The sequence below is a fragment of the Neophocaena asiaeorientalis genome, unplaced genomic scaffold, assembly GCF_003031525.2.
Source record: "Neophocaena asiaeorientalis asiaeorientalis breed wild unplaced genomic scaffold, Neophocaena_asiaeorientalis_V1.1 scaffold249, whole genome shotgun sequence".
Lineage (NCBI taxonomy): Eukaryota > Metazoa > Chordata > Mammalia > Artiodactyla > Phocoenidae > Neophocaena > Neophocaena asiaeorientalis.
The window spans coordinates 9,144,987-9,157,202 of NW_020172625.1; the positions used below are offsets into that span (position 1 = coordinate 9,144,987).

Genomic DNA, 12,216 nt, shown 5'->3' on the forward strand with positions numbered 1-12,216 from the left:
AGAATGGTTGGAGTCTGGGGAGAATTCTTTCAGGGATTACTTATTAATTCAAATCTCCTTATGTGCTTTGTGCTCAGTAAGCACAAAACTGTGTGCTCTGCTACATTTTCATTTGTTGTCAAAAGAATAGTGGTTTCATGAATTTGTAAAAATTAAAATACCCTCTTTTTTTATTTTTTTTTTAATATATTTTAAAATTTTTTTTAAAAATTATTATTCTTTTAAAAATTTATTTTGGCTGTGCTGGGTCTTCGTTTCTGTGCGAGGGCTTTCTCCAGTTGTGGCAAGCGGGGGCCACTCTTCATCACGGTGCGCAGGCCTCTCACTATTGCGGCCTCTCGTTGCAGAGCACAGGCTCCAGACGCACAGGCTCAGTAGTTGTGGCTCACGGGCTTAGTTGCTTTGCGGCATGTGGGATCCTCCCAGACCAGGGCTCGAACCCGTGTCCCCTGCATTCGCAGGCAGATTCTCAACCACTGTGCCACCAGGGAAGCCCCTCCCTCTTATTTTAAAAAAAAAAAAACCTCTACATCTATTTTGTACACATTAATGAGGAGCTAATGACAAAGCTGTCAGGTTCTGATTCCCAGAATCCTCAGCTCTGAGAGCTGGGGTTGACCATGAGATCACCAAGATTAAGTCCTCCCCCAAGTTTACACGACTAGGTGTCAACAAGACATGGCTAGGATGCATATTTTGGGACCCCCTAATCAGTCATGCTTCCACTAGGCTCTGCCTTTGAATGGTTAAAGAAAATCAGGATTTCAGAAATAAAATCCTGCACCAAATTTAAGTCTATACTTTGTGAGGATAAAGAGTTTGAACTGAACTAATCACTCATTGATTAAGATGAGTCTGTTTCTGTACCCAAAATACTTTAAGGTAATTAAGACTGATGATAAAGAAACTAAAAATAATAAAAATGACAGAGAGAGAGAGAGAGAGACATTGATTTCCTAAGTAGTTAATCCTCATATGAGAACTCTATTACAAATAAAAGTACAGCTACTTATCCATTGTCCCCTTCTTCTTAGCATCTTCATCCTTCCAGGGCAAAAGAGGCAAACAAAATAAAAATCAGCCTCTGAATCTATGATATCATTTGTCACATAAACTCCACGTTTCAACATAACATAGAATGTTCCAATTTCATGACTCAGCACATTTCTTTGGTTCCTGACAAAATCAGAATGATGCGGGAATGAATTGTGAAAGCTAAACAGAATTAAGGACTTAAAGGATGACATTACATTGCCCCAGCTCCACATTTATTTGACAGAAAAGAAGGTTGTATTTCCCATGTATGTGGCCTCCAGGAATATAAAAAGCCCTCCTGGTGACCTGCTCTTTGCTGGCATTGTCACACTGTTGCTGCTTTCTAACAAATGATCCATCATTTTAAACTTCCTAGCTCTTGAACATGTCAAATCTCAGTCTTATAATTTTGTTAGTCATAATTTTGTCTTTCATTTCCTCCTTCTCTGGGTGAAGTTTATCCTATTATTATCTTCTTAAGATGTACACCGGTTTTATAGAGCTGGCTCCAATGTAGGTATGTTTTTTGGTCAATGAAGGCAGTGAAGTCGCTAAAAGTATGTGTGGAGCTTTTAAGTTTTTATGTCACCATGTATGGAAATAGCTATTATATTCAAACAGATGTCTAATCCTTGATCATAATTAGGATACTTTTGAAATAGAAGCCTATGTCCTCATTTCAATTTTTCAGTAGTCTTTTAGGCTTGATGAAGTGTGTATATTTCTATTAAGATCATAATGATTAAAATGCACCTATCCCACCACAAAGAAGAAAAAGATGACTCAGCATTCATAAGGTTAGTCATAGAATATAGAGGATGCAGGGTTCTCTGTACCCACTGTACCCTATGGAAGTACAAGGGCTTTGGCTCTATCAGGCTAAGCCAATAGCTGATGTACAACTTAGGAATGAGACTAAACCTCTGTAGACCCCAGTTTTTAATTTGCATAATGGAATTTTATAATACCTACCTTACAGAGTTATTGTGAGTATTGCATAAAATACTATGTTTGGAAGCATTTGTGAACTGTAGAATACTTTATAAATGTAATATATTATTGCCAAGCAATAATTAACTGATTCATAATGAAGAAACAATTTTCCAAAGAAACATGAAATATATTTTTAAATTGTTTACAAATATTCTATGAGGTTAACATTTGTATATATTCATAGTACATCTGTATAAAATTCTGCCTGTATTTAAGTGTAATTTACACAGCATGACCTACTGAAAAAAGATGTTTCAGTTATAATTATAAAGCATAGTTTATTGAATTTTTTGCAAGTCTAGTGATAAAAATATAATCTAATTTAACTTTATGTTAAGGTGTATATGATTTAAGTTTAGGGGCTATAAGGAGGATTTTAGTACAAATAATTTGTATAATAATTTATATACTAATTATAGTAATTAAAATAATTTAGTATAAATAACCCACAAAGAATTATTCCCCAAAGATGACTAACTAGGAATGAGAAATTGATATTTCTGCAGAAACAATGTTAAAAATAGAAAAAGAAGGAGAGTGTCCTAGGCAAGGCTATGAAACTCTAGTTACGCCATGATAGACCCAGAGTACTGTGTGTTTGCAGCAGAAATTGGCAGTGGGTGATTATAAATCTTGAAATGAAAACAAATAATTATAAAATTATATGATTTTTCTCCTAATGGAAGTGTGAGCTAGGTATGGAAGTAGATCAGTAGTTGTGGTGATTCATTTTGTCTGGCAGTGGCCAACCGAGCTTGTCAAAGAATACAATATTTTGTGCAGAGTTAGGAAGAACAAACAGGTGTTTACTAAGTACAGAAGGAGGAACCTAGCATTCCAGGCAAATGGGACAGCATATTCAAAGGTTGAGGAGTATGGCACAGCATGGTGCATTAGGGAAAGAATCAATAATCTAGTGTACTGGAGCATAATGTATTTAAAGATTTAGAGGGAGATTGAGAGATTTGAACAGATAGTTTCAGAGGCAGATCCTGAAAGGTTTTAAATACTGAACTGATCTGATCTTGTTGGGGTTGGGGAGCCAAAGAAGGGTATTGACCAGGGGGTGTCCTGATTGACTGTTTTAGGAAAACCATGTTGGTGGTATTATGCTCCAGAGGCAGCTGGCTTTGTCATGTTCCACTGGCATTGTTTTACTTTATAGGTCAAGGGCAATTCTGAATATTAGAGAACACAATACATCTACTTTCATGCATTAGAATAAAAACAAGGAGCCAAAGGGACATTTAAGAGGAATTGGTCCTGTGTTTCCCAAACTTCATTTGCTTACGTGGTACCATCATTATCTGCAAATCATTTTTAATCTAATTTATTAAATTTTTTGATGGATTCATTTTTTCATAATTCCACAAAAGAAAATGTATGTCACCAAGCAGTAATATTTATTAAATTACAAGTTTAGCCATTGCTTAAATATTATATATTATTATAAATCCAACTGTTAAAAGAAAAATGCATCTGGGTACCACTTTTAGGAAACACAGGTCCATCTGATGTCATCATCTTACAGGTGAGGAATTGATGTACAAGTAAATCAAATGTTGTCCCTAAGTCACCTATGTATGCTGACCACATCCCAAACACAGTTCTAGGTGCTGGGGTGACAGCAGTAACAAAATAAAATCGCTGCCCTCAGGAGCTTACATTCTAGTGGAGGAAATAGACAAAAAATAAATACATGAACACATGGCATAGTGCTAGGTAATGTGAAGAGCTGTGAGGAAAAGAGAGGGAAGTTACAGAGTAGAGAATGATGACACAGGTGTGCCTTCAGATGGGGTGTCTGGGCCTGTCAGTGTTCCTAATGTGCTGATGGAGCAAGTTGTGGGCAATCTGAGGATGGAGCTGTCCAGGTAGAAGGAACAACAGAAGTAAAAGTACCTGAGAACTTGCCTGACATGCTTAAGGAAGAGCCAAGACAAGCTAGTGGTGGTGCCATGGAAGCCTGGTTTTTAGGACCATCACCCCCCGCCACTGCTGCCCCATCAGACATACCCCCTTTCTCTACAGCAAGGGCTGACCAGTACACACCAGTTCCAGCCCACTGCCTGTTTTATTGGAATGCAGCAATGCTCATTTGTTTATATCTGGCCTATGAGCGCTTTTGTGCTGCAACAGCAGAGTTGAATGTTGTGATGGAGACCATGTGACCCACAGAGAGCCTAAACTATTTACCATCTGGCACTTTACAGAAAATGTTCACTGACCCCTCCTCTATATCATGCTCTTGTTGTCATTGTTGTTATTAAATGTGGACATCACAGAAAGGAATGCTTTGGACATCTTTATAAAAATGAATACAAATCATCCATGTCAAAGTCTAGTTTCTACTTGTAGAAAATCTGATTTTATTTTTTAAAATTGAGTTGTGTACTAGTGGGAACTTTTTAGTATATTCTATTCAAGTGTGATCTTTTTTTCTTAACGATGAATTGGAAGAATAAGGTAATCTGCCATTACATGAAGATAGGAGTGAAGAATAACCACAGTTTGCATTACACTGTGGTTTCCTCTTGTTAGTATTCAAAATATATTCTTTCTAAACTACATCTGAAACAAGATGGTGATATATCCTGTCAGGAGTTGGAGTTGCATTGTTGGGTAATGCATAGGAGTTTAAAAGATCTGTGTGGACAGTGTGGCCCAGAGCTACAAGTCTCTTTGGAACTAATTACCTTCTTAAATCAAAGAGTCCTGAAGATCATCTGTGACCTCATATGAAAGAAATGCTGTGCTGATTTTACCTCAGGCTTCCTTGTTCACATAGACATAGAATGCTCGTGGTTCTGGTGACAGTATTTTTGTCTTTGGTGTAAAGTTCATAGAAGGTGCCTCATATTCTTTTCCCTATCAGATATTTCTCTCTGGGAAGGAAAAATAAGCAAAAAGGAAAACAGCAACAAAAAATGAGTAAGACTAGCAAGAATAAGGCTAAAAAAATATACATGGTCAATATTTAAAAGACTCAGTATGGATCTGATTGAACTCAAGATTTAAAGTAAGTCAGATGAGGAACTGAAGTCGTATCTAGTGAAGAAGGAAGATGAGAAAGCTGGATTTTTCAAATATTTCTTAAACTACTAGGTCAGTATCTCTCAGATGCCTGCCTGTCAGCCAGCCCCGCCCCCCCCACCCCGGTCTTCTTCCATCTCCTCCTCCTCTTCTCTGTTCCATTGCCTGCTCCGCTCGCTCGCTCTCTCCTGCCTTTATACCCTAGGAAACTCACCCTGTACATTACAGAACGTCCCTTTCCAAATATTACCCACTGAGCCCTCTCTTTTAACTGAGCTCTTCCTAAGTCACTTCCTGAACTACTCTTTCCTAGTGACTTCCCATTATCATAAGGTCGAGCTTAACAGCTGGAAAAAAAATCTGGAAATCTTCTGACCACATAGAATATAGTTTCATGACTATAAGTATATGGTTACAGAAGAAAACTTTGGAAAATATAAAAAAGCAAGAGGAAGAAAATAAAAATTAGCTACAGTTTCCACTTTAGTATATTCCCAGTTATCTCTGTATCTATTTAAAATTTGTAATTGTTCTCTACTTACAATTTTGTCCTGCTTTTCTCACATAACAATGTGAAAATGTATATTTCTCTTTGTAATTAAATAGTCTTCTGAAACCTGATTGTGGTCATCAAACAGCATGAACCATAGTTTAATTAGCCTCCCATTAATTTTCATTTTTTTCCAGTTTTTCTGAATTATAAATAATGCTGCAGTGAACATCTTTGTGTGTTCACATCTCTGTTGATTCCCTAAGAATAAATGCATAGGAGTGTTACAGCTGCATAGAAGGATGGGTATCCTCATTACTAAGGCCGTCACTACGTATTATTCTGCAGCCAACTCCTGAAGACCGTCAAAGGGACTTCTCCATCTCATGTTTAATGCTAATGCTCAGTCTGATGATGATTCATTTGCATTTTGCTTATTGTAATGTTTCCTCACTTCAAAGTCACTAAGTAGTTTGTTGCCCCTTGTCTCCGGGGAAACCTTGGTAAGTGAGAGGCCAGAAGATGGGAGAGTTTGAAAGAGATCCATCCTGGAAACAGCAGAGAGGCAGGGAGAAGGCTATGGATCTGATCCAAGCTAGAAATAAGTCACCCAGTTCCCACTGTGACTCTCAGGGAGTGCCCACATAACACATACTAGGTGCTTTGACAGGAGATTGTGGGAAAATGAAGCTCAAAACGACACTGCCCTCAGAGGTTCACAGCCCGCAGAGTTGATGATGAACACACCTCTCAGCTCTGACTTCCATCTGCAAGAAAAGTCTTTTGGAGATGAAGTGTTCACATAGTCACTTCTTTAAAAGTATTTTTGCCTTGTTGAAAGTTGAGCTCTCTTCTTCCCCAGTTCGTTCACTTATCTAGCTAAGAACTACTATTATCTAAAAAACTTATTCTTGGAAGATATTTGAAAGAGCCCTTTTGTGTTGTGTGAGCCAAAACCTCTAAGTTGCCCTCCACCCGCCCCAGATAAACACATCACAATGCCACTGCTTTCAGCCTGCATCCATGTGCTGTAATAGTCCCAGCTCATCTTTTTTTAATAGGGGAACAGGGGAGTGTAGGTTTCTAGTCACACATTTACAGTAGTGGGGGAGGGGCTGCAGGATAAGAAGTGTGATCAGTTTTATTATTATTATTTATTGACATCTCAGAAGTTGTGGAAGGTTACTGACAGACCCCAGCTTTATTCTCCTTGGGCTCACATTCAGGGACCCAGCTATCCTTTTGAAACATTCAGAGTTTTTAGCAGTTCCTCTTTAAAGAAATGCTATCATTCCATCCTTTGGGAAGGAATGAACAATGCCGCTTGTGTGTTCAAACCACTCGGAGCATTAATATACTGTTTCTTTAGAAGGATTTGCTTTCCAAAGTTGAACTTTTCAGAACTCAGAACACCTTATCACACTTTCACAAGCCTTCTCTCTGAAAATGGAAAAAGAAAAGGGGGGAGAGCCTGTCAGGACTTGTGCCAGTTAAATCCGATCTCTCCGGGGATTTGTTTTTCTTCTGGCGTCAGATTAGATGTTCAAATCAAGCAGTGTTTGAGGGCTGCGAGGGAATGTCCATGGGATTCTTAGTGAGGCTAATCCCAAAGCAGCACATTCCAAGGGGCTAATCTGCCCAAATTCATTGCTTACTTGAAACGTCTCTTGGGGGAAGAGCCGGGCAAGTGACTTTTTTTCCAGTGGGCGGTCATAAGAGCATTATTAACGGGATGACCAGCCCCAGACACAGCAAAATGAAAGCAACAAGAGCCGCTCGTGGGACTGCCTTTGCCACCACCCAGAGTCAATGCTCAGGTAAAATGATTTCAGCTCATTTTCTTCTTGTTCAACTTCCCAATACTGGATCTGGGGATCTAGAGGAAGACCCAGGGAATGCCAGGGAGATGTTGAGGGAAAGCAAAAGGTAAAAATGAACACAGGCGTTCAGTACCTTGGGGTCTTTGGTGTTTTGTTCTGATTAGGGCAGAGTGTACCTTTTAAACCTGAGAGTCTCAAAATGAGGGATGTAGTAAAGTTTTGCTTGTAATTTGTTCCTATAAAGTTAGTGGACTCTTTTTTTCTAATGTTGCAATTACCGGACTGGATTGGTGTCCTGTTAAGTTGCCCTGCTAAAGGTAGATTGCAGTAGCAGTTTCTGAGACTTTCTGTAGACAGATTTAATACATACTCTATGTAAGTACTTGTTGTTGCCCGGAGAAGGTCTTAATTCTGTAGCTAATGGGGAGTGGGTGGTAAGAAGAGTCAAAGAAGTTTGAGAGACTAATGTTTGTAGCAGAGTCTTTGTGAAAAAGAGTTGAAACCTGGTTAAATGAAACAATATTTTTTTCAGTTCCAATTATTTTGATGCTTTATTGACTGTACATTTGACTTTCAAAATTCATACGTACTTTATTCTTTGAGAGTTATTATTATACTTTTCTTGAAATGTGAATGTTCTCATTTTTGTTTTGAATAAGATGTCCTTTAATTATTAGCCTTTGAAAAACAGTTCCCTATTACACATCACACATGACTGATAATGCAGAAAGACAAGAAAGAAAATAGCCCTTCGCAAACTCAGTCATGGTGATGTGACTGTTCTACCTTTAGAAAAGATTTTCTAAGAGCTGATAGAAGCCACCTTTTCTAAGAGTACATGAGCCCTCCAAAGCATGTTTAGAAAGAAGAGATTTTAAGGCATGCTGCTGAAGTTTTGCGTTAGAAGAGAATTAAAGGGTCAGCTAGAAATATGGCATGTCAAAACTGTTTCATTCTTTCTAACAATAAGGATAGCCATTCTGTGCTAACTTAGCTGGATGTTGCAACCAAGTATAAAGCTTCACACAGAGTAGTTCAAAGCCTTTGAACAAAAGAAAAGGGAATTAGTTTAGGGAACAAGTTAAATCATGATTATACATCGAATATGCCTTCTCCAAGAAAATGATTTTAAAAATCTAATATCCATCCACACTGAAGACTGAATAAAAGCACAATAAAGCAAAGCCCACAATAAATCATAGTAAATTGTGCATGATATTTGGTAGAATTCCTAATTCATGTGCTATACGTGCACTCTTCCTATTATATATTATGCTTTTCTTCTCAAAAAGAGAATCCAACTCAATTATGAATGATGGAAAGATTTTTTTACATTTTCCCCCCTCCAATCTTCTATGCCTTTGCAAGAGAAACTGTTAGTTTGCTAATAATAAGAAATAAAAACCGACCCTCAATCCCTTTGCTGACAGTGAGGTAGCTTTTCACCTTTGAGAAGGTAATTAAGTTGCTAAACTGCACATAAGTCAGATTACTTAAAGGCTAACAAACAAGTTGGCAATCCATATGCAGTCATTCTTATTACACACCTTCCAGGGCCTTCCAAGTTGAAACCAGGATCCATGAGTGAGAGAAATAATGGAGGTGCCCTTGGAAAGTCTAATCTATTTGTTGTGGCCCCCAGATTCTCAAGTTGGGAGTCCTGTGTGATTACACTTCTTTGGGGTAGCCGTTATAATGATCCCCCCCTTCTTTTACGTCTTTCTTATATTCTGATGTCTGCCTAATGTTCCACCTCTATCCTTGACCCCAAGGAGAGAGGAACAGAGAGCAGAGTGTTCATTACCCCACTTGTGGGGACTGGAAGGGGGAAATAAGGAGGGGAAAGGTGCAGGTATGAACTGGTTCCCAGACATGCCTCTAGAAGGCACTCCCAGGCAAGCCCAGATGGCACTGCCCAGATCTAGGGTATTTAATACCAATAACACCTAATTTGGAGAGGCAGTTGAGTAGAGTGGGTAAGAGTGTGAACTCTGGAGTCAGACTGCTCACGTTCAAACTCTGTCTTCTAATCTGCTGCATCTCTGACTCAATTTTTTCATTGGTAAAATGGACATAATAGTAGTACTTCCCTCATGGGCTTCTTGTGTGGCTCCATGGAGATAATACGTATACAGCGCAATTCCAGGTACGTGATGAACCTGTAATAAAGGTTAAGCATTGTTATTACCTACTGAGTGCCTACTATGTGCCAGGTGCTTTCTCTGAATCATTTGCTTTGATTAATACAACAACTCTCCAAAGTAGCTGTGGTACCCTCATGTTATAGAAAAAGCTCAGGAAAGTTAAATAACTTTTCTGTATACCTTGTTTGTGGCCAGCCAGGCCTTCTGGGAGCATATCATCTGCAGTGCAAAGTGAAATCAATGTAGGTCAGATCTGCTACAGCAGTTTCATAGTAATATCATCTAACCCTTTATCTGAACTTGTAGTACCAGACCAACCTAGGACTGGTCCCTGTTCTTGAGGTGAAAACTTGGTACCTAAATAATGATAACAACTCTGTGTCAGGCATTATGTTTGTGCCCATTTTATAGATGAGGAAAACCAAGGATCAGAGAAATTGTATGACTTTGTCCAAGCTGCAGAATCCCATTCACGACAACATTTTCTAACTGCAAACGTCATTGTCTACACATGATACTGCCACTCCTGCTTTCTCTCAATGAGTATTGATCAGCACTCCCTGAAATTCCCAGATCGTGGGCCACAAAAAAAGGGAAAGTATGCTCTCCCTTTTCTGCTCCCCAAGGTGAAGGAAAAGTTGGTTTCAGATGTCCAGTGAGGAATATTTTTACCATCTATCTGCCAAGAGATGTTATCAAAGAAAGTATTCAGTTTCTAGGAAAAATCACAGCCTATGAATAGTTTAACTTACAGGCTTTTTACGAAGATAAAGACTGGTTATCTATGCTGCTAAGCTCATTTCTGCTGCAAAGATGAACCCACTAGTTTTTCCTATGTATTTGAGAAGAAAAATCTTTAAGAATAGACACTGGGGCTTTTTCCATGCCTAGATGACAAATGACTGCAAATGTTAGTTTTGTGGTGTGAGGGTGCAGAGGGCTACCTGGACCCAGGGGTCTCTGTGGCAGGGTGGGTGCTCCTTTTCACGTGGACAATGTTTATACACTCAGAAATTATGCAACCTGATTGTAACCATGACTGAAACAGGATGTAGGTCCTTTGTATCCCTCAAGCATCCCCCGCGTTGCTACTTTTAAAATGTGCTTTGTCATGAATATAAGACAACTTCTTCCTTCTGTGCTACATGCTTGCATAGACTCCACTGTGAGAGAGGAGGCAGGTGCAATATTAAGGTGTTGAGGGCAAACCAGACCTTAGCACAACTTATACAGACATTTGGGTCCCTGGCAGAGTCAATATCAATTACAGCCAACAAGCAGGGGCTTGTAACAGTTAACTGGTCACTGGGACGGGCCAGGTAAACAGCTTAGTTGTGCTTTGGTCCTGTATATTTTAAAAGTAGGAATTTGGTCCTGATGCTGGGTTAGAGAGAAGACGATACCTTGTAGATATAACATTACACGTTACTCTAGCAACTTCTGTCTTAAACACGCGCTTAGAGAAGGAATCTTCTGAGTAGCTTACTGGATTTCGTAGGAGGCTCCTCTACTGTTTCAAATCCTGCTAAAAAAAGGGGTTAAGGGATGAAGGATGGACACTGCTTTGGAACAAAGATGGTACAGTTTGTTGAAACTTCCTTTATCCTTCTGGGAGCCCAATCTCAGTGGCCAGGCTTATGGGTGGACAGTCCCAACAGTGTTCATTCTAAGAAGCCATGTTTGCTATGCTGAAAGGCATGTCGGTTGCCAAAATATGTGGTATCTTCCTTCCAAAGGCATTACCTGTGAAATTTTGGACTGTGATGAAGACATTTATCTTCCTATGTTTCCATTTCCTTTCTTCCCCTCCATATTCAAGCACTGCTAATTTGGATTTTAGTAAAAGCATGGTGATGGATTAGGGCTCGAATTATGTAATTTCCTCTCCGTTTTTCTCTCTTTCTATAAGGAAAATATAATGGAAGTGTCAGCCATGAAAACCGTATGCTTATTTAGATATATTTCTTCCTACCACTGAATACTTGTTAACTAAAGGGTTATACATCCTGCTCCATGGCTTTCATTTTCTCTGTAAATAGCATTATTTTTCTGTTCTTCAAAAGTCACTATGAACTTGTATATAGTTTCATTACTAACATTTTTTATTATGGTCATTTCCTTTAACTCTCATATTATAATGTTAAATAACCTAACCAGCAGATTCTGGTAATAATTGATTTTGTTATATGCAGTGTTTATGTGTGAAGTAACCACAATTTCAATTCAGTTTATGAGACACTAGTCTCTTAAGTGATTATGAAATTTTGCTTTCTAGTCAAAAATGGTTAAATGTTATGTTCACCTTTCTTCTTTTTTTGTTGCTTTTTTTCAGGCTCAGAAGTCCTGGATAGAAAGAGCATTTTATAAAAGAGAATGTGTTCACATCATACCCAGCACCAAAGACCCCCATAGGTAATCTTGCTGTCTCTATAATGTAGCAAGAACTTGAAGTAGCAATTATGGGAACAAAAATATGATAGCAGTCACTATCCATTGCAAGAGAACAAATGTTAAAAGATCATTTTTTAATTGTTGCTGGACATCTTTGAAGCAATCTCATATATACACACCATGTAATATGCCACGCCTGCAGTTAATTTTCTGAGAGCCTGTACAAAATAAAAGCTACACCATAGGGAAGGGAATTCATCACTGTCTATAGGAATGGGATAGATATATATATATATATATAAAATATATG

At 38.5% G+C, this 12,216-nt stretch overlaps 1 protein-coding gene across 10 annotated transcripts in view; it reads left to right on the plus strand.

Annotated features, from left to right (window-relative positions):
* The window catches only part of TRPM3 (transient receptor potential cation channel subfamily M member 3), a 783,705-nt gene that overhangs the window by 515,205 nt on the left and 256,284 nt on the right, over nucleotides 1–12,216 (plus strand). For all 10 annotated transcript variants that reach the window (XM_024738980.1, XM_024738984.1, XM_024738979.1 and 7 more), the window contains exon 2: nucleotides 11,848–11,927. In XM_024738980.1, the coding sequence (XP_024594748.1) occupies nucleotides 11,848–11,927 (80 nt within the window). The remainder of the gene's footprint in view (nucleotides 1–11,847; nucleotides 11,928–12,216) is intronic.